At 39.3% G+C, this 26,171-nt stretch overlaps 1 protein-coding gene across 33 annotated transcripts in view; it reads right to left on the bottom strand.

Moving 5' to 3' along the window:
* The window catches only part of EP400 (E1A binding protein p400), a 56,564-nt gene that overhangs the window by 15,131 nt on the left and 15,262 nt on the right, over positions 1-26,171 (bottom strand). For 22 of the 33 annotated variants that reach the window (XM_074554379.1, XM_074554396.1, XM_074554397.1 and 19 more), the window contains 32 exons: positions 25,873-25,983; positions 22,164-22,254; positions 21,645-21,752; positions 20,547-20,932; positions 19,733-20,038; positions 19,402-19,587; positions 17,901-18,041; positions 17,715-17,793; positions 17,392-17,438; positions 16,320-16,377; positions 15,548-15,637; positions 14,288-14,395; positions 13,602-13,795; positions 13,234-13,411; positions 12,646-12,782; positions 12,321-12,490; positions 11,716-11,890; positions 11,197-11,333; positions 10,389-10,575; positions 9,295-9,461; positions 8,287-8,441; positions 7,521-7,769; positions 6,303-6,467; positions 5,368-5,535; positions 4,088-4,179; positions 3,089-3,387; positions 2,472-2,674; positions 2,204-2,373; positions 1,793-1,989; positions 1,209-1,320; positions 567-710; positions 102-260 (listed from right to left, as the gene is read on the bottom strand). In XM_074554379.1, the coding sequence (XP_074410480.1) occupies positions 102-260; positions 567-710; positions 1,209-1,320; positions 1,793-1,989; positions 2,204-2,373; positions 2,472-2,674; positions 3,089-3,387; positions 4,088-4,179; positions 5,368-5,535; positions 6,303-6,467; positions 7,521-7,769; positions 8,287-8,441; positions 9,295-9,461; positions 10,389-10,575; positions 11,197-11,333; positions 11,716-11,890; positions 12,321-12,490; positions 12,646-12,782; positions 13,234-13,411; positions 13,602-13,795; positions 14,288-14,395; positions 15,548-15,637; positions 16,320-16,377; positions 17,392-17,438; positions 17,715-17,793; positions 17,901-18,041; positions 19,402-19,587; positions 19,733-20,038; positions 20,547-20,932; positions 21,645-21,752; positions 22,164-22,254; positions 25,873-25,983 (5,169 nt within the window). The remainder of the gene's footprint in view (positions 1-101; positions 261-566; positions 711-1,208; positions 1,321-1,792; positions 1,990-2,203; positions 2,374-2,471; positions 2,675-3,088; positions 3,388-4,087; positions 4,180-5,367; positions 5,536-6,302; positions 6,468-7,520; positions 7,770-8,286; positions 8,442-9,294; positions 9,462-10,388; positions 10,576-11,196; positions 11,334-11,715; positions 11,891-12,320; positions 12,491-12,645; positions 12,783-13,233; positions 13,412-13,601; positions 13,796-14,287; positions 14,396-15,547; positions 15,638-16,319; positions 16,378-17,391; positions 17,439-17,714; positions 17,794-17,900; positions 18,042-19,401; positions 19,588-19,732; positions 20,039-20,546; positions 20,933-21,644; positions 21,753-22,163; positions 22,255-25,872; positions 25,984-26,171) is intronic. The other 11 variants (XM_074554392.1, XM_074554405.1, XM_074554394.1 and 8 more) reach the window with 10 other exon arrangements.

Here is a 26,171-nt window from a genome sequence, read left to right as displayed (position 1 = left end):
CTTCCATTTAATGGGAGAAACAACAAAGTTGCTTTAAGGTCAGACTGCAAAGAAATTGAAACATTTGAACTAAACATTACATTCAAGGGAAGTCACGGTACCTGATCCACAACAGCAACTAACTCCTGCAGCTGTGAGGGCTCTTCATTGTATTTTGTCTCACAGAGCTCTGAGATTAAAGGTTCAATGCTTGACTCAGATCCTGTTTCTTGTATATGATCATTTGACTCCTCATCTTCTCGTTCAATGCTGTTGAGGGCCTTTCAGAGAGATAGATTTTAAAAATAATTAAGACTTCAAAAATATGGAAAGGAACTCCATAAGGAGTCACTGAAATGCAACACAAATTTCTGGACTAAGTCTCTGCTGCAGCAAGAGAAACAGTCCCAGAAATTATAAAACTCAGCTTTGGGTTTTTGGAAGTTTTGTCACAAGGCAAATGACAACAGAGCATAAAACTACAAGAAAAAGAGACTGACAGAATTTACCCAAATAAAATGGGATTAGTGAGCTGTTTAATACTAGTGTTGCACAGCTGTATTTTTAATGTGTGTGTTGATCATTACCTCTATGAATGGTCTTGCAACTTTAGGTGAAATATTTTCTGCTGGAGACGGCTCTTGAGAAAGTACTACAAATTCCTCTGCTTTCACTCTAAATCCAGAATCCTCCATAGGAGAATGAACCTCAAACAATTCCTGAATAGTTTGCTTGGTAAATAGAAAGAAAAATGAGAAATACATTCAGTTTTTGGGAACATGCTATTTCTTTTCTATATCAGGAGTGCCAGCCAGGATAGCCGGGCTTCACCAGCGCAGTCACTGTCTCATCTATTTTCAGAGCAGCAATTCAGAGCCTAGCTCTCTAAATATCCACATTTATTAAACTTATTTCACATTTTTTGAGACCTTCACCCTTACAAACTCTGCAAAATTTTGCAGGAGGGTGAAGAAACCACAATATATTAAGTCATGGGTGATGTCTGTGCATCACTATGCAAATAACAGAACAAAACAGATGGACAATATTTGAAAGAATGTGGCCCCAACACTGAGAGTTCAAGCAATCATGAAATCCAATATGCCTCCTTATTAATTCTAGCCCAGACAGATTTCTACTAAACTGCTATTAAACACTCCAACACAGCTGCTTGAATTTAATAAACACTGCAACATGGGTGTTTCAATGCATTCTGAATATTAACTTACCTGTGTTAAAAAGGCCATTGAATAGTCATTTCCCTGAGCAGCCACTTCTCTGATCAAGTCTTTTGTGCCATTTTTCAAAAGTTTCTCCTCCACAGAATTACCACTGACAAGCCTAAAAAAATGGAAAAAACAATAGAAATCTGGTAAGTCATTTCCAAACCAGCTTTCAGAAACAAAAAGACAAACTGTCCTTAGAGAATACCACTAAATGTTTAAAATGTGGTAATATCTAGGAGTTTTTTTAATTATGTTGCAGGCCCTGAAAAAAACACACTACCACCTTTACTTTAGAGTTTCCTTTTAATAATTTATGTAATTTAAAAAAAAAGAAAATCAATAATGAAAAGGATCTCTTCAAAAATTCCATGTAGACTAACACACAAAACTCATGCAGGCATGATTAATTTACTACATTTGGTGTTAAACCCCCCCCTCACTTTTTCATAGAATACTCTGCCGTTTTTTTATTGAAGGGAAGTGGTTTTCAGCACTGTTTCCACTTTATTTCAGATCATCCAGGGCAGCACCCTCTGAAGTAACCTCACATTAAAACATGTAAAAGAGCAGATGTTGACTGTCATCACCTGTATATATGGATATCTTTACATCTCCCAATTCTGTCACACCACTCCTGAGCTTTTGCATCCATCACTGGGTTCAGATCATTGTCATAGAACACAACAGTGTCTGCCTCGACAAGATTGACTCCTGTGGAACGGCTGTGAGAGGAGAGGATGGCACAGAAAATGCGCTTGTCTCTGTTGAAAATCTTCATCAGCTCCTACATAAACAGAATAAAAACAAGGACTAAATAAACACCAAAATAAAATACCAAACCAAATTCACTACAGCCTAATTTAAAAAAGGGATAAAAACAAGTCAAGTATTTCAAATTGAATACAAAATGAGGTAAATTTCTTTTCTCTGCCGTAGTGTATAAAAGCCTGAGCAGCACTTATTGCTGTACCAGTAGGCAGCTGGCAGGGCACACTTACCTGCCGTTGCTCCTGGTTGGCATATTCATCAATCCTCACAAAGGTGAGGAAATGGAAATTCAGGAACAATTCCAGTATGTCCAGCATCAGAATCATCTGTGACAAAATCAGCACACGGCGCCCTTCAGATTTCAACTTCTGAAGCAACACAGCAAGAGCTTCTAATTTTCCTATAATTCAAACAGAAAAACCAATAATGGTTTTATAGAGAAATTCCATGCAAGTGATAGAGGAAATGACTGAAATCTTGTCAGCAAATGTCCCTTACCTGAGTCATACTGCACCAGCCGGAGGTCAGGGAACTGCAGCAAGTGAGGAGTTGTCAGCTGCTGCAACTGATGCAAGTGTGGAGCTGCCTTCTGCCTCAGGCTGTGCTTAAGGAGTTTCAGTCTGTGACTGTATGAAGGGGGAGGATTTGCTACATAGAAACATGGGGGAGCAGCAACTGCAGCTGGCAACACGAAGAGAGCCCTGTGAAAAACATCAAAACAAGGCAACACACAAAATGATCATCAATAATCACAGGCACAGCAATGAAAGTCAGGCTTGGCTAAACCCACTTCTGCCTGCATATCTGGGTCTTAACTCTTGTTAGTTGGGTCTAAGTGGTACCTATTCAAATAAATCCAAAAGCATAAGAATAAAAGTCTAAGTGAGCTGAACTTGGGATTGAAATTAGGCAAGAGGCACTGAAAACATTTATAAAGATCCAAAGGAAACAGGAAGTGACATATTTTTGCTTCCGTGCTGCACATCATCTACTGCTAAATAAACCAGTCTAAACCAAATAAGCTCATCAACAGAAACAAGGTTTTAAGCCTTGTTGAGAAGTGTTTTAGAAACAACTAGATGTGTAGAGGTTTGTCAGGCAGGGTCACACATTACCTGTCAACAAGATCCTTTAGAGATTCCTGTTGCTGAACCAACCCCAGGATCATTTCCCTCAAGGGGTTACTTGGGCCTCCGCAGGCACTTGAGGAAAGGCAGCAGTTGACAAAGCCAGCCCACCTCCAGCTGTTGGCCTGACTGGAAGGCAGCTGGGAGGCCTTGGTGTCCCCAGCCAGGGAGCAAGCCCTCAGCACGTCCCGGCCGTACACCGGCGCCCGCGAGCAGCGGCGCTCGTTGCCCGAGAAGATCCGGTCCAGGCGCTCCTTCAAGAGCCGGTTCTTCTCCTCAAACGTCTCCTTGGCCAAGAGAAGGGGAATGAAAACCACATCTGCTGCTCCCCACAGTAATAATACATGAGGCATTTGAGGTTCTTTAGAATCTATTTGAGTTTCTTTAGGAACTATCAGGATCAGAGTACAGATCCTAAAGCAGAATTACTACTTAGAGCAATTATTAAAGGTATAAATTTCAGATAAAATCTGAAGACTACAGCTGAATTCAGTTCCTATTAAAGAGTCAATTCTACCTTAGTTTAGTATCTTCTTGCTTTTTAAAGGTGTATTTTCATAGCTTTTGATATATTCTTGATGTTTCCCTGCACTTGGTAAGTTGCTTGAGTATCTTATCCAAAATCTTGTTAAGATTAGAAATCTATAAAAATTTGCCCAGTTGTGTTCAAAACACAAAAAACCCACATGATTTCTTTATTTATGCATTACTACATAATTATAAGTCCATTACAGTTACAAGAACCTGTCTATCACAGCACAAGAAAGCTGTCAGCTACCTTTATACACCAGATTATTTTATCTATGGATTACAAATATGTCAGATCTCAACCTGAAATGTGGACAGAAGTTGGGATATTTATCTACTCTATAATCATCAAAGTCCCTAATTAATTCCAGCTCTGCAAATTACAGCTTTCAACTATTACAAAGACTTACTATTGATTCTGAAAAGTGGTGTTTCCACAAGAAAATAAAAATTGAGTACCTGTGACTGTCCATGCAAAGGTGCTGGTTTTAACACTGCTCCCATGTCACCAGATGGCAAGTTACTAACTGCAGCTCTACCTGGAATACAAACTGAGGATAAACCTTGTGTTTATATATTTATTCGTCTGAAAATTGGTCTCTTTATTATTTTCAATAAGTAGACATTTCATAGCTGTAACACATCATTGCTGCAGACAAATTTTTAATCTAAATGTCCATTGAATATTGCAAATTTGTACTTTGTTATACATGAGATCTCTGACAGATATTCACATGAACTGTTCCCACAAAAATCCAAGATAGATCAATGGAATTTTATTTTGCTTTGTACAAAGCAAAGTGCTCTGCTCCATTTGTACTTTATTCAAAATGTCATGCACAGTGCAATACACATTGACATTCAGAAAATGTTAATATGAACACAACAGAAAATAGAAAATGTTCTAATTCAGAAAAAGATTATTTTAACTTTTCTTGAGCAAATCGTCTAAGATTTTTCAGAAAACACATTTGAGTGTATCTACAAATTGGTGAAAACATATGATGGAATCTCAGTAGCATTCTTGTGATTTCAACTATTAGCAGATGTTTACCCAGACATTTAACTACACTGTAAGAGCATCACACCATTTTGAAAAAATGGTTTTTTATATCCCAAGAAAATTACAGCAGATGGCCATTTTCAGAGAATGAACTCCCAGTGTTATCTTCATTTAATAATCTGCTGTTTTGTTGTAAATGCATTAATTTCTCCATTATTTCTGTCAACATCTTGGTTGTGTTTTTAAGCAAGGAACTGATCACATTTACAGCAAGGCACCAAATACCTAAGCAACATTTGCAGAGGGAAATGGAAAACTGTACCTTGATCAGCTAGAAAAGTGAAAGAATTTACACAAAAGCAAAATCAATGTGGAAAAATGGAGACAACCACTGGACATTCTCTGCCAGTATAAAAAATTATCGCCTTTGATTTTTCCTTGCAAAAATTAGCAAAGTATTTCAAATTTTTTTCCCCAAAAAAAATTTGACCAAAGGCAAAATGGGTAAAAAAAAATCTATAATTAAGTTATACACTCTTCTAAGTTTGCTCTCCTAAAATTTTCTTTAAACTCCAGCACACACCAAATACAAACTGGAAGGATTTGCCTCATAGTTTACCCATTTCTGAGCTCAGCTTAGAGAATTATGATCTGCAACAATTTAGAGTTATATATGAATGTGATTTAAACAATTAAATATTTAGACAGAGACATTTCTTCAGGCTGGAGAACCCACCTTGCTGTGTGACTGCAGTGGAAGCTGGGCCACCTGCCTGGTGCTGGTTTCCTAAAGCATTCAGGGCATTCTGCACAGTTCCTGCTTGGGAAACTGTCTGCATGACCACAGGGCCCTGAGGCCTCAGGTACTGCTGCCCAGGGGCTGACACAATCTGAAGGACACTTCCTGCAAGGGAGGATTTTAACACACATTAGGGTGGAAAAGAATTTGTGTTCTCTAGCAAAATCTATTAGTGTTACAAGCTGATAATTACTGTTTCAAATTTTACCAGACATGCTCATTACACCAATCTGCCAAAAAGGAGGGAAACACCCAAGTACTCATAGCTGAAGAGGAGTTTTGTGTCATAGGGGTATCATTCTAATCTAGGTATTTATATAGAATTTGGACAAAATCCAATCAAACAGAAAGTCTTCATTTAACATTCCCTCTATTTAGTTGGCCACAGAGAATGAAGATATGCCAGTTCTCCTAAATTTGGCAATACACATCACCAGCAAGGGAGATTTGAGAACAAAACATAGTGCAGGTAGAGCATTCAGACAAGGGCAAAAAATTCAGAAGAATGCCAATCTTGAAGGATTATTTACACAATTTCAGAACAAACCAAGAATGTTCTCAGTTTTTCTGCTTCTGCTCAGCAGGGAGTTTTTATCAAATAATGCCTCACCTTACTTTAGCAGCACTGCTTGGGTGTGGAAACAAAGGAAATAACATTTTTCAAATACAATACAGAAAAAGAAACAACCACGTCTTTCATCTGATAGGCATCTATTTTTCAAACCAGAGCTACCTTGGCTCACAGAAAATAGGAAGAGCAGGACAATAGAAGCACTGGGGATGGAAAAATCTCCAGCAACAAGGAACATGGTGCCCATATAAAAACATGAGCATTGTGAATAATGGAAAATTTCATTTGTTGAAGTAAGTACCTTGTAGCTGCAGGGGCTGCCCTGCAGTGAGCTGGCGGAGCTGGCTGTGTGACAAGGTGAACTTGTTCCCTTGGAACTGCAGAGTCACTGGGGTCTCTGGCTGAGCAATCCTGCCTTGTGCTCCTGCTATAGAAGCCAGCTGGGCTATTTTTACTACCTCACCACCTGTTAAGGAGGGAAACAGGCATTAAAAAATCAAAGTGGGAGGCGAGCTGTTCAATATTCACAATTCTACATTTTGGTTAGTAAACTGGTGCTGAAGCGCCTTCCATGCATAATTATACTTAGTGCATCAAAAGTGTCATATAAAAGTTAAGCAGGTATTGCTTTCTATATTTGTTGGACAAACTGGAAAGAAGCTGATTGTTTAAAGGGTAAGAACATCAACATTTTAGAAATTACCACTTTCATTAGCAAAAAAGTTAAGAGCTACCTGAAAACTCATGTGACACTTTGTAACAGAACAAGTATAGACATTAAAGTGATTTTCACTGCCTTTTCAAGAGCATGAAGGAAGGTTTAAGGAAGAAATTAAAATATTCCTATGCGTGGCACATTAAATACACATTCGAAATTTGCTGATGAAACATGATTTATTTTAAGCAATCTGCATTTAGACAAACCAAAAAGCTTTGAAGTGGCAAGGACCAAGCTTTTTGTGATTTAAATGCAGAAAGGTTAGAGTCATTTCAGCATTAATTTTTATGATATTGAGAAAATACTGGTGTGAAAATTCAGCTTTTGTAAAGGCAGTGCATTACCCCAGAGATAAAATTAATACATCAGTGCTCAGTACTCTCTACACATGCTAATAGGCAGTGCACATACAACCTTAAAGCAAAGCCTCATCACTTTTCTCTGCCTAACAGTGGCGACGCTCCTCTCCGCCAGAGAGGCCTTTAGCAGATGGATTAGTGTTTAACATGAAAGGAATAATTAGGAGAGAGCTAAAACATTTGGTCTGAAGGAAGTCTTGCCAGCAGAAGAAACATGCAGAAATATAGGAGATTAAGTTGACACCGCTAATGTATGTCCACAGCAATTCTATTGTTTCTTATCCAATTTTCGATTTTCCTTGGTCATAAGCAACGTACTGAGCAAGGCTAATCAGAAGAGTGAAAAAAAAACAACGATTCTGTACACATCTTAGGGTGCCTAGTAACTTAACCTCATTGTAGTACAAAGGTGGGAGAAACCTTGAAAGGGGAGGCCACTTACTAGGCAACCGTGCCTGGGCCTGAGAGGTCAGTACGAGCCTCTGAGGCAGCACACTCTGTTGGATGGTGTGCGGGGGGGGCTGTGGCTGTGGCTGTGCCTGCGGCTGGCCCGGCTGCGGGGCCGGCGCCGCGCTCTGGCCCCGCGGTTTCACAGGGTTGGCTGCGCTAGTTGCTGTGGTGAAGGTCGCTGCGGGCTGGTGTCTTGGAGCACTGGTGGAAGCCTGAGTTGTCTGAAACTGTGCTGCTGCAGCTGCAATCAATAAGGGTTGTTTGTGCAAGCTGTTAGAGGTTTTAACTCCGCTCTTTTAAACAACCTGCATTAAAAAGAAACCTTCCGACAGGATAATCAAACGGCTACAAGAACGGCTTTGTCCTTACACACTGGGATTTCTAGCCACACCTCTTACTCCATCCTAGTTTTACAACATTATCTATTTGGAAAGCATTGTTTAAAGGCTAAATAAATACAGAGAAGCACTGTACATTCCCATCTTTGACAGAACATTACACGTCTTCAGGGTTTAAATAACTGTGGCATATTTACTCCATATGCTAACAGGTTACACAAAGCTTAGTTTTGCATTATCCTGGCAGATCATACTGGAGAAACTAGTGGGGAATTTTACTGGCAATTAGTCTCTTGGTATATTTAAGCCATTAGTATTCTACACCAATAAGCTAGAGGGAAAAGGAGTTCTATTAAACACACTAACTTGTATCTGTCTACACTGAGGTGCAGGTGACCAGGGTGGCACTGAGTGCCTTACCTTGATTTGAAGACACCGTGGCTATGGGGGATCTGCCTCGAACCTGTCCCTGCTGAGTCACCGTTGCCGTGGTCACCGTGCGCTGCACTTGAGTGCTTGGGAAAACCACAGTCCTGCCCTCGGGCTTCTGACCATACTGAACGGGCTGGAACAACCTGGCAAGAGCAGGAAAAGTCAAACTCCACAGGAAGATCATAGTTTGGCCTTTGGAAGTAAACTCTGTCACCGCAGGAACATAGAAACAGATCATGTCAGATGCTGATCTTCCTGTAGATGGCTGAAGCTGGCAAGACTCATCACTTCACAAGCTTCCTAAGTCAACATTGTAGAAAGTAATTTTGCTGAATCCAAGAAAAAAACTTTCATTGCCATAGAGTTTAAAAAGCTTTCACTGCCACCCAGTTTAATGCAGGATGCTTCAGAATTGCAGCAAACATCTTAAAGAGGCTAGGTCAATATCTGGGAAAAGATATATCTGAAGATATCTGAAAAAAAAGGGCTCCCATATAATGTCCAAAGAGACATCAGCATGCTGCAGGTCATCAGGCAGCTCTCTTGTACCAGTTCTACAATACTTTGAGAACACTACTTCACTAGAAGAAAAATACTTTAGAAAAATGTACTGCTATAGAACTTCATATGTCTCTGCCATAACAGTGAGAGCACAGCTGACACTGCAGGCCCAACTTAGTCTTGGATTATCCTCATGCTAATTCTGCAAAACAACACCCAATTGCCATAAACAATGCCCAAGAACAAAGTTCATCTGCTGCTGAAGTAAGGACTATGGGAAATCCATCAACAAACTTCAAATGGAATTGCATGCCTCAAAGAACAGCATTCTTATTTTCAAAGGTAAACACAAAAGATAAGAATTAAATGCAAAGGTAGGCCTGAGGTTTTGTGTGAATCCCATTAGCAGAGATGCAGAGAGAGCTCAGTGAAGATTGCAGCAGAAGCACCTTTGCTGCTGCAATTCTAGCTTAGGAGGAGTGTAGGTGTACACACCTGCTTGGTTTGAGCTTCACTGGGTTGGGCCTCGCTGGTGGTGGAGGGGAGCTGTAGATTTCTTCAATCAACTTTCTAGTAACCTTTTGTTTTGGCAACATTTGTGCTTCATAATGAGTCATTTTGTCTTCCATTCCAATGAGATCAAAAAGAGACAGGTCCGACTCCTAGGGATTTCAAAAAATTGTTTCATGTGATGTCCCAAATAGTTAAGTCCTCTTTACATTCAATGCTGAATTCAATTTCTATATATTTACTTTTTAACTTGAAATAAATGGTGTAAATTTAAGAAATAAGCTATTAATTATTAGCCAAAACTCTCTAGAAACCTTGGAAATAAATCTTAAACTGACAGTCCCATTTTAAGCATTAGAAGAAAAAGAATTTAAATCATTAGCCAGTTATGGAAATTAAAGCAAAACACATTTAACAATTCTTCATATATCATAGTTTCCAAAGAATTAAATAGAATTCTTTGAAGGTTAACTCTCAAGCTTAAATGCCGAACTATAATTCAGGAGTAGAAAAATATGAAGGATGGAAATAAAATTAAACAAAAAATGTCAGCTGCTCCATTACTCATACTTCTTTTATATTTTCATGTCAAGGAGTGGGATCACTTGTTTAACAATAACAGAAATTGTGGTACTTCAAATGGATTGACAGAAGGGTACTAATTTAGTCATTGTAACAGAATGTTTACTGTTTTGTTAAAAAGAGTACGTCTTGCTTTCCTTCAGTTAGTAAAAGCAAAAAGAAAATTGCAAAAGGCCATAAATAAACACAGTGCTACCCAAAGTGACTTCAGTGTTGGAAAATTCCTGCAAACATGAGCATGATAAAAGCAAAGCTAATTTCTCTTTGACCCAGTAGTTTGTGAAAAATTACTGTTTACAAACCACTTGAAAAGTTCAAACCAATACGACAAAAAAAGAGATGCAGCAAGAACACACTTAGTAGCCACAGTTATGGAAGAGTGAATTCCTTCTATTTATAAACTTCTTTTGTTATCACATATAACAAAACAACAGTAAGTACTGAAATTCTGCCAGGGTGCTAAGAGAGGAAAAAAAAACCTTCACTTTTCTACTGACCTTCCAAATATCCCTTTCCAGGGCTCGCAGCACCAGAGAGGCTGTTCTGTACTCCAGGGTTTCTGATACATAAGAGGAACTGGAAAGCCGGGGGTTTATCAGATCAGGGTGGTTACAGATCCTCTGCAGCTGCATCAGGACATGCAGGACACTGATGAAGTGCCCACTTTTGAGGGCTTCCTGGGTTCTACCAAATAAATTATACAGAAAGACATTGATTTATGTGCAGCTTTCATGGAGGTGTCCCTAAATCAGCAAGGTGAGAATGAGCAATGCAGTATGTTATGCAGAAGTCTTAAAACAAGTTTAGATTTCACCAAGGTCTTCTGCAGTATTCTAAGCAGCACTGTACCAAAAGTAAATTTGGAAAAGTGACCCAGGGCTGCCTTACAATCAAATAGAACCTATCCAGCCCCCCATCCTCTCCCTGTTTTGTTTCTGTTTCATCCCTGCACTTATCAATTACCACTGGCAGGGGGGGCAGTGAGGAAAAACTCTGGGCTTTAAAAAAAATTAAGAACCACTCATTAGAGACAAATGTTAAAACAACACAGCAGAAGACCTGACCAATCATAACTGGATTCTTAGGTTCCAGAGATAAAAGCTCATTTATCACATCAGCATAAAATATCACAAAATTACACCACCTGCTGTAACTCTAGTCTATAATGCAATCATATTTTATTCACAGGTCATAATGGAAAATTTCAGAGAAGCGCTAAAACACTTCCCCACATGACAATCATTTCTTTCCTTGCTTAAGCACTATAAGTGACAGCATTTTATATTTTCTGTCCCAAGCCCTTACCCTGGTTGCAGTATGACATCCTCATACATGGCTTTTTGTCGACTGGACAGACGGCACTTGAGCACGTGCTCGTACTTCTTTGTGAGCTGCTTCTCAACATCCCTCTTTGATCTCCTCAAAATAAATGGCTGAATCATCTGAAACGTTGCAGAATTGACAGGAAAAAAATTCTCACTTCAAAGACTTTACAACAGGAAGCTAAACTTATTCACACCTAACAGATTTGATGTGATAAATTGCATATGCTATATATAATCATTCTGCTATGCACACAGTTGTATAGACATTAATTTGCTCTTTAATTTCTGCATGTCATGCTTCAAAATCTGAGCATTGTATTATTTTTAAAAGAAATCTCCACATTCTTCTGGTAGCAGAACCCTCAGCTTTCAGCAGAATTCTCTGTACTACGTGTTAAGAAAAGGCACAAATTCTGATCTGAGCCACATATTTTTATTCTTCCTCTCCTTAACAGCATTACTCCTTTAGTAAGACATATGAGGAAAAATTCCAACATACTCTGTGCAACCTGATGACCAGTTTATGGCAGTAATCCTGGTTCTCCTCATTGGGTGCTTTTACTGGAAAATCCAGGTAAGGTCTGGAAATTCCCGGAATCAAAAAATGCACCATGGTCCACAGCTCCATCAGTGTGTTATGCAAAGGAGTGTCTATCAGAAGCAAACGATGCTGGCTGTGAACAGAAGAAGATTTTAAATTGACTGATTACTATGCCTTTATGTTTGTCAGATACACAGAAGAATTATGTAGATATAATAAAATTAAACCTAGGATAAAGTATCTTTTCAATCTTGAATATATCACCAAATAGTTTCTTCATTGCAGAGTATCAGAACATACAAGGGAATCTGTCTGGGAGCACAGAATGTCAGCAGAGAAGAATTACAGGGATATGATAGTGGAAACAAAAAAATATCAAGCATTTCTCTGAATCCTGACTGTTTCAAATAAAAGCACTTCTCTATAGGTGCACATTGCTCAGGAATTCAGGTAGACTAAGTCAAGAGGATTTTTTTAATCAAGTTTTCTGTTAAGAAGAGAACTGTGTGACATGAAAAGAGAAAAACTCACTGCCAGCAGGAAATCAATTCTCTGCTCTGTACCTGCGGAGATTGAAAAGTGCCTCCCAGTGTTTCTCAGTCATATTCTTGATTTGCTGCATCTCATCTACTATTAAATATTTCCATCTCATTTTCATGAATGCTGTGTGGCCTTTGAACAGCTGCTTGTAGGAAGTGATGCACACATTGAAGCTGTTGGGTTCTGTCCATTCCTACGGAAAAGGAAAGAAAGGATGAGACAGAAAAGTTAAGGCAGAACTCTCAAATATCTTACAACCAGCTACTTCTTCATTAGAAAAGACATATAAGATAGATATATATAGGCTAAATATATAGAGAATAGTGGAAGAGTTGCAAAATACAGCACCTGTCTCTTTGCCCTAAGTTCTCTTTGGCTCCCAAAGTAGAGAAGTATTTTCAACCCTGGGCACCAGCGTTTCAATTCCAGCTCCCACTTCAAGATGTTACAGCTCCGGACAACAACAAGGTGAGGGCCCCAGTTCCCTACAGAAGGGGAAACACAGCAGTTAACACTGGAAAGAGACTCCTTACAGTGCATGTGGCTCATATTCTCCCTTGATTTTTTAAGTGCATTGCATTAAATTAAGCATTAAAAGTGAGATCAAATAACAACAAATAGAGCCATTTTAATTACTGATCTACTCCTAGTCATTAAACCATTTGTAAGGTTTTTCTCTACTAGTAAGAATTTAAAAGAATTCAGAAGAATCTCTAGAGGGTAATAGGTTGATCAGACACTATACTTGACTAGTCAAGTATAGTGTCTTACTTATGTCACAAAATATCAGAAAGCTATTCTGACACAATCTTACTCCTATCATTAACTAAAGCCTGATATGGTTCAGTAGGGAAAAAAAAAGTGACCCTAGTCTACAATCCACAAAGAAAATGCTGGCACAATACCTGTCGAAAACTGTTAGCCAAAAGAACTTACCTTCATTACAAGCCAAATGGGCAAAAAAGGCAATAATTTGCACTGTTTTTCCAAGCCCTGCCTCATCTGCCAGGATGCCATTGAGATTCTTCCTGTACAGCTTTGCCAGCCAATCCAGCCCAATCTTCTGATATTCTCTGAGAGACCCATACAGCAGTGATGGAGTGTTGTATTTTACCTGTAATGTGAATAATTTGGTATTTTTTCCTGAGTTAAATTCGCAGAGCATGGCATAAAGCATAAACATTCACAAAAGTTAACTCAAAAAAAAAAAGGAATTTCTTGCTAAAAGCTACGAAAAAATGAAGAAAAAAACCTTTTTTATGTAAACATCAGCACACAGAGTGACAGAAAACAGGGATTCTTACTGCTGTTGTTATCCTGGAGCTGCCTTTAGGTAACAACATCTCTGCTGCAGCAGCAACTTCTGCTATGTCTCTCATGTTCTTCTTGGGAGGACTTGACCTGTCCATGACCTTGTACTGATCAATGGTGAGAAGGGAGTCTATGAGGACAACTTCTTTCTGGGGACTTTCCCTATCAGACATGTGGTCTTCCATTTCTAGGAGAGAGAGAGAGAATTTACAGTGGTATCTAAAATAAACTTCAGTAACAGTTACACAAAGGAATTGAGATAACCAGGATTCAGACACACGTCTAAAGGAGGCAGTCAACTTTTAAAAGCATTTCTATGATTTTCAAGCTAGTTCAAGTAAAATGCAAATAGCCTAAGGTCAGGTTCATGTACATGTTGTGGATATTCACACTAGCTAGGCAACATGGTATAATTATAGCTACCTATGAAGTCTGCTGTTTAATTCAGTGTAGAGAGGCTTTTCTATGGCTCAGAACTGTACTTGAAAATATCATACATCTTCACTTTAGGACAGGCAAACACTGCCCTCTTTTCACAAACTGTGAAATTTTAAATGTGATTCACTCAAGATGTGTTTTCCCCTAGAAAAAAATGTCTTTTCACAGAGTCCTGAAGAGCCAAGCAATTTATTTCACCTTGTAAATCAGCACAACTACTGCTAAACACAGAGTAATTTACCTTCCTCACTGCTCTCCTCTTCACTGTCAGGCTTTGGCTGGGGCCAGTGAAAATTTTCTGCAAAGGCACCTTCATACATCTTTACCAAATCTTCCAGAGGCAATTCAGCTGAAGGTTATTAAAGGATGGAAGTTTTAAAATACCAAAACTTGGAACAACAGATACTATTAATTATAATCTCATTACATTCTTCACAATTGCAGAAAACCAGTTTTCTAATTAGAAGTTAACTTCAGAGGTAATTATTAAGTGAATGATGGCAGTATTTATTTAATAACCTTGATTACAGAGAACATTTAGCACTACACCAAGCAGTTTGCTCTCATAACCTGCTTTTTACTGCATTACAAACAAACCCTACAACCTTCAGTAAATCCCCAGTTGGGAAGGTAGGGACATCAAATGCAGTTTGACAATGCAACACTTCAGAAGTTTCAAAACTGAGCAGTAACTCCAGGATCCCTTTCTGAGCTGCTAAAGCAGGAATGTACATGCTGCCAGTGGCAAATCAATCAGCAAATATTCTCATTAGGAACCTGGCTGACAGGCCAAGGGTTATAATCCCTCCAACTGGCCAGTTCAGTGCAGCCACTAAGCTGCCAAACAGAGCAAACACACAGATCTGGAAATGGCATTTTCATCGCCAGGCACGCTCAGCCTCATGGGCAGCCTGCCTCTGAAAATCTGCTTTTACCAGGCTAAGTGACTCATCTCTGTGGGCTACTTTGCACATCAAGCTCAGCATAGCAATCACATTGCTAATGAGAGAGAGCTGCTAGCCAGAGCACTGTCCCTAAAAGCACCTTATATTCAAATATTTATAACCTCCCTTCAAGATCAGCACTTAAGTGCCCTTTGGAGCTACCAAGTCAGTCACAAAACCCTTCTGGGATACTCAAGCCAGTTGATAAAGTGTCCATGTTCAATGTGATCCAGCCCTGGTGTTAAGGGTTTATCATGCATTCCTAGAACTCAGGTTGAGAATCTTGGTGCAAGGTTTTAATGCAGTGCTTCACTAGAGAACTGCTTTTTCTCCAGCCACCCTGTGTGATAACCAGGACTGCTTTATAAAGTGCAGATGATCGCTCCATAAACTGCTGCAGCTTTCCAAATAGAAAAAACTAAACACAGACTACACAGGACTGAACATCTGAATGCAGTCTCCCACCTCTAATCCTCTTTACAAATACAACAAGTGCTGTGTGTTTCCAGCTGCTGTTTCAGAGCCCAGCCCAGAGAAGAACCAAGCCACGTGCCTACCTTCTTTGGCTAGATTAGACAATTCAGTTTGATGGTTTATGTTTCCCTCTTTAGCTTCTTGCTCTTCAATTGTTTCTTCTTCATCTTCAACTACAAGAAAACAAATGCAAATCTTGTGTTAAATTATACAGTAATTCAGGAGACTTGTAATTCTACACCCCTGACGTGAATGAGCACAGAATATTCTAAGTCTGCAGAATAATCTAAGCCTGCAGGATTTAAAAAGAATTAAATATGTATGGAAAAAAAGATAATCTGAAAGCAACTATATGCAGTATTTGAAAGGTAAATGAACAGGAGAGAAGCACTTCTGCCTCAGGACAGAAAGCATTTAAGTGTTGATTGACAATGTTCACCACAGGTTGTTCTGAAACTTTGAACAGGGGAGTTCCTTTGTCAGGAACATGACAGAGTGGTCACCAACAAGAAAGGACCCAAAGCAGATGGGTATTTCATCAAAATTCTCAAAAGAACTTCAAGACCATTAGTAAGGCCTGACAAATGAAGTAATGAGGACAGAAAGAATTAAAATCCATCAATAATGACAGCAGTATCATTTCAAGGAAAATGTTGTTTTCAGATTTTCACTAGAGCTCTTTTAGGGATAATTTACTATTTAATTGGCTGTCTAATGTCTCTAAGAAATAGATAAAGGTTGGTATTTGGTTTGTGAAAAGCACTGCAGCCACACAGTAACAGACTGAAAACTTGTGGGTTTAATATTCAATTTCTGTTCTATGTTACGGATGCAAAATTTTGGGAAATTACTTACCTTCCTCATCAGTCAAAGATGTGCTTGCCTTTCTTTTCCTTCCAGATGATGAACCCCCCTAGCATTAAATAATTGTAATATTTAAAATCAGAGAAAACAAAAGATAAGCAAGGGGCTTTGTTTGTTTTTTTAAAAATAACAAAACATGCCTTGCAGTCCCAAAAGCATTTGCTGATAGACATTTAACACCTATTAGCACTTCCCTGGTCATGCCAAACCAGAAATTCTAATTCTGAATTGATGGAAGTGTGCAGTCTGCCACTTGCACTGCACATGGGTCAAATTATTCAGGTCCAGCTGTGGTACAAAACTTTTACCCAGACTGGCTCAAGGACTAAATTTTTTCACAAGTCAATAAAAAAGAGATATGCACAGGCCTATAATTGTCTCAGCTGTCCAGTGCACTCTGTAGAATTGTTTAGCCTGTGCCAATTAACTCTCACAGCCAGTGCTGGGCCTCAGTTTGGCTGATAACACATGCTAAGGCTTGTTCCTAGCAGGAAATTCAGATGCAGGCACTCTGCTTGCTAGAGGGGGAGTCTTCCAGCACATGGGCATCAGCTGTGCCACAACAGATGGCTCAGGGCCTCAGATCCCTTGTCCATTTTTTTTTCCAATTGCACAGACACAGCCAAGGAGTCCTTAGCACACATTTTATCCAGGGAAAAAGATATCCAAGTTTCATCCAGTTTGATCCATTCTGTACCATACACCTTCATCTCTCAGCAGATAAATCTCTGCTGAACATCTGAAAACACATTTCATGCCCCACCAAGTCTACCCCTGGCTACTGTAAATGAACCTCCTGCCCAAGTCTGGCAATTAATTAGTACGTTTTTTGGTATTCAATCTCAGAATGAATGATTCACAGCCACTAAGGACATGTGCCAAACACAATCCCCTTCCTAACCAGAAAAGAAAAATTATACTTGTGCTTGTGACTGATGTTCATTTGTCAGTGAAATCTTATCATCACCATATATTTTTTTTTAATCAACTTTATCAAAATTCTTTCACATATGTAGTCACATTTAAACCAATTTGATGGCTTTTTCAAAAAACAAAAACTTACCATTTCACTTTCTTTTTCCAAATAAAGGTCTTCCTTTGCATCCTTACCTGGAAAATTATTACACTTGATGTATGTATTCATCACTTAGCAATTTTTCATTTCTCACATGAACTTTTAAATGTATTCAAATGAAGACACAAGAAGTATTAACAAAATCTAACACAAAACCATAAAAACTCATAACTCATTATTCAGATCTATTCACAACCCGTTATTAGCAACTCACAATTTTACCACTGAGATTAACCTGCACTGAGTGAAATTATATAAAACAGTATCATCAGAATTCAGACTATATTTCTTATGAAATGGAATACAATTACCTTTCCTTGAAAATCTCTTTAAATTCAAAGCTTTTTTCCTCTTCTCTTGAAATTCAATTTGCAGTTTAATTTCAACAACCTGAAATGTAAAGCAAGTCTAATAAATCACTTTTATTTTACAAATAAACTCCTGAAGATGAAAAAACCACCACAAATTGCACAAGTCTTAGTGAGTGGGTACTTTACCTGCTCAATGTTAGACCAGAAATACTCTATTTCTCTAGCAATGGATGCTGCAATCCTCCTCAGTTTGTTCTGCTCCTCCCTTTTAGCTCTCTCTTCGTTAAGTTTCTTTTCTTCATGGTAACGAGCCACAGTTCTTACCATCTAAAATATCATGAAATACTTAATTAGGTTACCTCAAAATACATTTAATTGCATTTCTTAAGATTATAGTGGTTATCAGCAGCCAGATGTTGACCATAGCTTTACACATACCATAGCACTTACCTCCAATATTTCTAATTCTTACCATGCCAGTAAAGCAACAGACATGAAACTCAAAGGAAAAAAAATATAACTATAACTAAGCAATCAAGTAGGAAACTCTTAATTCACTCTCTGAATACAAAAATTAGAAAAAATTCCACTGAAATTAGCAGCAAACACACAAAAGAAAACTTTTTTTTTCAGACAGCACATATGAAGTCACAGAAATCACACCACAAAATGTCAGAGACCAAAGCTAAAATGAGTTCAAAAAGAGTGTACATACATGAGTGAAAGATCAGTCAATGGCTGTTAAGACTGACTTGATTGCAACCTTTAGCTCAGGAGGTCCCTAAAACATTGACTTCCAGAAGTTTGAAGCAAAGTGCCAGGGGAAGGATCATTTCACATTTGCCCTTCCTGTTTCTCCTATTCTTAAAAACCCACCATTGGCCACAAATGGAAATCCAGATTTAAATTATATTCAAAATGCAGACATTTACTGTACAAAACAGTACACTTATTTCAATACTTTGCTTCTGAGTTTCCATTATTTCAGAATATACAATAGAAAACAACATGGCAATTTAAACTAATGACCTTCAGTTGCTCTGTTCATTACCCTAAATTGGTCATAAATGTACAAAAAAAAGAGATGCAAAAGATGCACTGCTGGTATAAATAGAAAACCTTTGTTACTGTAAATTAACAGATTTTATATATTTCATATCACACCATAGAAATTTTCATTGCAGTACTGTATTCCTGCTGTGCTGCTCTCTCCTCCTGTGGAAACAGTTCTCTACCATGTTTCCATTACCGGTTTTACTCTTATTTTTCTGTGAGATTAAGAAAAAATAACTAGACTGACAACCACACCCAGTGGAAGCTATTTACAAAATTCTGTATTTACTCTTTATTGACTGAAAATAACTCATTTGTGAGACAGGCATGACAACTCCAGCTTTTATTTAAATATAACCCAGTCAACATATTGAGAGGGCTCCTAAAAAAGCTATTTGATCTCCAGAGGAATAAAATCCACAAACTGTTATTTGCATCCACAATCTGTACAATTATCTTGTCTGTCTCAGGTGCCATATGCAAAACTGACAACAAAATTTCTCATTTGAGGTAAAAGGTAGTGCCTCATCTTTCCTTTACTTCTATCTGTAGCAAAAGATATCTCATAACTTTGCTACCAAACTGAGAGATATCAACATTTACTGCTCTCAGTTATAAAATAGTTTTCAAGTACCTTCTTAGCAGTTGCCATCTTCCACTTTCTCTCCTGGGCAAAATCAGTTGCCATCCACTGCATTTCTTCCAGCAAATAATCCCAGTGGGATTTTGGTCTTGGAGCCTCTTGGAGTTTAGGCAGTCGCCTGGGGGACCACAAACCTTCCTTTCTCAGTTCTGCTATCCGCTGGTGGATTTGATTTTCCTTAAAAAGAAGTACAGAGACTTACAATGAACCCACAGAATGTACCTGAAGTCGTAGAATCAGAGAAAAAAAGTAATTGCTCCCACTTTACTAAATTAATTTACAGGAAAATAAGTGTAAAAGCTTCACACAGAATATTTCTTACCAGCTTGACTTGCTCAGCCAGCTTGTCTTGAGAGTTTTCCTGTGGCAACACCGCTGCATTCTGAGCTGGACTTTGTGTTTTAGGTGCTGCTGCTGCTACTGCTAAGCCAGGAGGCTTGGATGCAATAGGAGACAGGGACTTGGTGGTGGCTGGAGAGGTCCTGTTTGTTTGCACTGGGTATGGAGAAGGCGGTGCTGTGCCTGGGATCGCTGCTGGGGCCATGGATGAGGTAGGTGGCAGTGGATTTGCTGCAAGACGCTGAGAACTCTGAGCAGGATCTGCAGATGGCCGTGTCAGAGTCACAGTCTGCCCAAGAAACACACTGGTTACTGATGAGTGAGGATTCAATACTTAATCTACACTAGAGCAGGACATAAAGGAGACTTTAACTTAGTAACAAATGTGAACCTGTGTCGCAATATGACACAAAATGAACAACACTCATATGCTGAGATGTCTAAGGCAAAAAAGGTGCATTTATTTCTGGACTTTGATATTTATAGAATTCTAGAAGTGAGCATGGATTGGAGGACAAATTGCTACTTCTCCAACCACACTGGCCAAACTAACAGTTTATCAATTTTCTCTTCCTCCAGAAAGGAATGCAAAGCAATCATTATTTACATGAAAAGCACATGGGAAACTGTATTACAAAAATGTAAACATCAGAAGGCTTAGAAGAACTTTAGAAGAACAAGGCGACACACCTGCATTTCTACAAGGAAAGGATTTAATTGTCCAGTGGAATTAAGAGACGAAGACAGCATTCTAAGGTTTTACTGGCCATGGAAACAAACCCATGTCCACCCCATACCTGCTGCTGTATGGCAGCTTGTGGCTGTGACACTTGGCTAGGCGCCTGTCCCTGCACGTGGATCGCTGGTGGCACCTGCTGCTGCAGCGGCGCTGGAAGCGGGGCGGCCGTCAGGGGCACGCTCTGGGGCTGGATCTTCACCTGGATCTGGGGCTGGGCTGGAGGCTCCACCAGCTGAGGCTGCTGCTGCTGCTGTGGGAGCTGCAGGGAGGCGGGCAGTGACGCCATGGGGACGCTGGCGGGCTGCAGGCGCGCGGGCAGCTGCGGCGGCGGCGTGTGCAGGCTGGCCGCGTTCTGCACCGGGGGGCCCTTGGAGGGGTCGTACTGCTGCTGGCTCTGCTTCTGCCCCGTCAGCTGCACCGTCTGCGGCGTGGGAGGCATCCCTCCTGCAGGGCAACAGGAAACACGTGCAGGTGAGGTTAAAACATTCAAATGCCCGGTGCTCTCTGTGGATTTGAGGAGGAAATCGACTGCGAATAGAGTGGTTTTGTTACTTACTTTGCCACAAGACACCATCACTTGAAAATAACACATCACAATCACAAAATAAATCACCATTACAATAAACAACGAAGTACTTCATGCACAGGACTGTAACTAAAATTTGGAGCACAGCAACTAAAAAAGAGCATGTCATTAGAGGTCTTCTAAATTTCGTATACTCAAAAAAAAAAGGAGTGGTGAACTAATGGAATTTAACCTAAAATACCAGCATGAAGTCTAAACACTACTGAATCTTTCTAAGAACACATTCACTCTAACACATATTCTAAAGCTTGGCATGACTAATGAATAAAAATTTGTTGTGATGTTCCAATTAGATGGTTTCCTTGTCATAAATCATTGATTCAGTTCCAGAATTCTCAGACTGGCCATTTTGCATCAGCACCTGTGACGTATTTCCATGCCCACATGCACCTTTGGAGCCCGTCACTCAGCTCCTTAAACGAACCAGGCATTGCATACCAAGTATTAATTTACATGGAGAAGTGTGTGGTGGGACTAGGATCTTGGCAGGCCAGAAGCCAAAGTTTCTAGTTCCATCACCAACATCTCCTTGTGAAATTAATGTGCAGCTGGCATGTGGTGACACAGTACCTTGTGCCGTTGGCATTAGCTGTTGAAGAGGAACTCCTGAAGCCACACCCGGGTGCTGAAAAACCATCCCATGACGGCCCACTTCAATTCGTGGTCTCTTAGACGAATCTGTGATATTCAAATTCCATTTATGGCATGGTATAATGGAATGGGTTCAGTTTTACAAAGCAAACTACTACACATGACTCCACCGTCAGCTCCGAAAGCTACAACTACTGTACATGTGTAGCATTGATGAAGAACATGCTCCAGGGCCAGAGTCCCTCTGACTTCAAGTTGGCCATCTCCAATCTTCTCAGCCAGAACAATCAACCTAACCATGTCTCCATGCCTGCCAAATCCAGGCCTATCTACTGGGAGTGGAGTGCACTCTTCCCACAGCACCAGTCACACAGTAGACAGTCCTAAGGATCTGGTGATTCCCAAGGTGAGGCAAAAATGTGCTTTTGAACAGTGGGCTCCGATCACTGTGTGGAAAAAAAAAGAGGATGGAAGTGGAATTGTGCCTGTGGAACATACCTGCTGGTGCAAGGGCCTGCTGCTGTCTCTTAAAAGCTTCAATCTCTATAGTGCTCACAGTCCCCGTCACCGGAGTCCCTGTATGCGTTTGCTACAGGGAAAAGAAAACAAATCACAGAGGTTCAATCTGCAGATAGTCTGACACCAAGAGAGAATTTACAAGCAGATCTAAGGAGGCCAGCACAGAAAAAGTCCTTCAGAACAGCTGTACAACAAAGGAAACGACTCATTCATTATCTGCTATGACGTTTTAGTTAACCACAACGCACAAACACTCTTTGTAGAGTTTTAATTTTACAGTGATTAAGTTGTTTATATATAATACACACCTACATTTGTTAAGTGATACCAAACTCAGGAAAATGGGATATGTAAAAAACCAAACTTGCCCAGTACTTTTTGTTACTTTTTTTTTAATTAATGGAAATTTTCATTAGCGTATCATATCTGTGTGAAACATCAGTAACAAAAATTCATCCTCATCCTGAAAATAGTTATGAGTCTCTGGCTCTCTCAGGATAGAGCTTTGTGAGAGTTACTGTTGAATATTTCAGGAAAAAGCTAGGAAGCTGGAATAAAGAACCTCAGCCAAGGTACACAATTTCCAGTTCCAGTTTTCCAGATGCTGGACTCGTACCTGTTTGCACAGCTGGCAAAATGAGTCTCATGAATAGACTCAGTGAGGAGAAACAATATTGCCCTAAGGCTAAGGTGACATCAGAGCACACCAGAAATTACTATCCATTTTGTCTGAGGATAAACAGCACACAAACTATGAATTAACAAGCCTGGAAGAGCACTGTTGATACTGAGATGCAAAAGGAATCACTGGGCTCTGATTCAGCAAGCTGGAATTTAGCTTCAGTAAGATTACACAGTGCATTCAAACTTTATTTTTAAATCACCACATTTAATATCAACAATGATGGCAAGAACCTGTCCCAGAGAATCCTTTCAGCATCAAGCACAGGTGACAGGCTCACATACAGGATTACTGAAGCAAACAAACTTGGGTATATGACAATTTTAATGCTCTTTGGCCCTTCAACATACTGGCAAGTATTTATTAATGTCCATCAGTGTCTGTGCAAGTCCAATTCCTTCCAGTGAGTTTCCAAGTAATTTTAACTTCTCCTCAGTATTTGGTTATGCTGTACCAAATATTTTACTGTGAAACTTAATATGAGAAAAATAAGGGCTATCCCAAAAACTGTCATAAGAGATTCCATCAGAAAATACAAACAGAAACTTCATGTATGGCAGTCTCTACATACTGGGAAATGAATTAATTTAGCACTCCAGTTCTCAAAGTGCACTTTTCTAAGGGTGAGAGCCTTAAACATGTTGAGGTATAGCAAGGGTTTGCACATGTTGTGAAATTTTTTGATGACAACACAAAAGGCAGTAATTTCCCTTTTTTTTTTTTTAATTCACAGGTATTTTCTCCTCTGATTTTAAACAAAACTTTACCAATGTAAATTACACCCACAGAGGTAAACACCAGTCTGTATTGAAATAAATCCCAGCAGTGACATCCTGCATCTCCAGGGCTTCACTGCATGCTATTAATAATCACAGCCAACATCACCTACAATGACTGGGCTTCAAATGCTCCTTTTTGAGCTGAATATCTCTCATGCCCCTCAGACTCAATCAATAGCTATGAATTAATAACACTTAATCTCCTTGCTGCTCTGAGGGCATTTGCAGCCACTCCAGCAATACAGATACAGCCTTAAGATGTAAATTCTGGTTTTAAATGTCTCTGACTCATATTCACAGTTCACTGGCCATTTCACGCCCAATAGGGATTAAGTTTTCAAATATTTGTGTTGTCACAAGGTAGACATGCAGACACATTTCAGGTCCAACAGCCAGTGTCTGGCAGAGCATCATAGACCTGGGCATTCACAGAATTTTCAAAATAAGCAACAAGAATTGATTATTTAAATGCTATTAAATTGACTAACAAATTCAGTTTATGTCCCATTTGCATCAGATGCTGCTGGGACATCAGTTTAAGAAATTATATTCTTCAAACTCCAGATTAAATGCCATTTATTTCACCTGCTCTCTCCCTCTGGATGACTGCATACTCACAGTTTCAGGCTGTATCTCCACTTTAGGATTTTTGACTGACATTTTCTTAAGAATATGCCTCCCAGCTGTCTGCATTATCACCATGTAATTTAGGCCAGACTCTTCAGAGAGCAGACATGTTATGTCTTCATAAATTGCAGTCACATACCAATAATATTAGACTAAAACTGTCCCAACTTTAATTAAAATAATGTAGCTGTCCCAAGGTCATGATTATGCAGCATGCACACAATAATCACTCTGAGCACTGCACTTCTGCACTGGGATTTGAATGGTGATGCTGATTGGGACATATTGGGATATTATTTGGGATATTATTTCTCCATAAATAGTTGCAAAGAGCAAGACTGATGGAAAGAAATGCCACTTTCTGTTAGCAGTTTGTGCTGAAAGGTCAGTACCACACAGAGAGTTTTGTGCATTTTTAGCATGAACCAGTTTCCCTTAAACTGCATGGTACAATACCTTCAGAAGTATCACCACTGCTGCAGCTACAGCTTGGTGGCAACCCTAATCACTACAATAAATAACCTGATATAATATTAGGTATTTTAAACAGCTTAAATGAAGCCTGACTACCTAAGGAGGCTTCCAAGCCATGTCAGTACTGGCCCTAAGGAAGAGCTCTCAGTGCAATCCCCTTTGCTGCACAACTCCTTTGTACAATACCACAGGAACATCCCATTTGTTACATACAGGAACACAACCCATCCTGTATTTCATTTCACTTTCCATTTCCAAAGGCCAGATAAAGGCAGCACAGCCTGTACAGCTGCTGTGGTACAGCAGAGTCATTCACCCTGCAACACCTGCTAAGCACATCATTGAGCTAAAAGGTAAATATTTTAGTTGCAGATGGAATTAGGGTGTATTACTTCTCAGAGTATGTATGCAGTGATGTCTGGGTAACAGAGTTGAAGGCAGCTGCATAAAACCACACTGAATTGAAAAGCTGTATCATCACTGATCCACAAACATTTTAACTGATTATCACATTTGTTTCTTGGCTTCCTCCAGCATTCCTCATGAAAAAAGAAAAAAAAATTGTTAGAAAGGACTTTTATAATAAGAATTAGCACTTCTGTTTCTTCTTTCCAACATTTATGGCAGAGCTAATGGAAAGCAGTTAATTATTTAAAACAAATTGTGCCAGAGGATTAGTACTGTTGTTTAACACATTTCAGGGAAGGCAAATCCAAAACCTTCTGTAGCCACACTCAAAACCTTTAATACATAAGGGGAAGAAAAAAAAGAAAAGAATTTTAGAAGAAATCCACAATTACAATGCCACAGACAAAGAATCCATATCATCACTACGCAGAATGCACAAATGAACCAAATGCATTAGGGATACAAAGACAAACAAACCAAAGTGAAAACATTCAAGCTGAAAGTTAATGCAATAAGCCAGCAACCTGGAGACAAAGCTTTAACTTCCTCAAGGCTTCAGTTATACTGATGCATTTGAAGACTGCAGAGGTTTTTTGGTTTTGTTTAGATGATAAGGGATGGGCTCTTGGGAAAATTCTAATTCATCTAAGAAATATCAAATCTGAATGAAGAAAAAAAATCTGGGATGAAACTACATTTTAGAACCATTGAAAAGTACCTGAAATGGTTGCTGCTGGGATGAAAAAGCAGCAGAAACATTTGGAGGAAGCTGGGTTGCTATAGCGACAGGAGTACCAGTCTGCCCATCCTTTCCTGTCACAACCTTTACCTGAGAGAAATATTTTGGGAAAAAAAAAAAAGAAGGGAGAATCATTTTCTTTTTAGAAGTTTTTCTTTTTTTAAACTGTTCAACACACTCCTTTGGTACTGATGGCACCTCAGTGAAGAGGGGATAATAACTAAACCACCACCAGTACAGCTTGTTTTGAGCACAGCCCATTTTCAGAGTTCTGTCTT

This window comes from Zonotrichia albicollis, chromosome 18 (genome assembly GCF_047830755.1).
Source record: "Zonotrichia albicollis isolate bZonAlb1 chromosome 18, bZonAlb1.hap1, whole genome shotgun sequence".
Classification (NCBI taxonomy): domain Eukaryota; kingdom Metazoa; phylum Chordata; class Aves; order Passeriformes; family Passerellidae; genus Zonotrichia; species Zonotrichia albicollis.
Note: the sequence above shows the minus strand (reverse complement) of the source record. Positions and strands in the feature narration are given on the sequence as shown.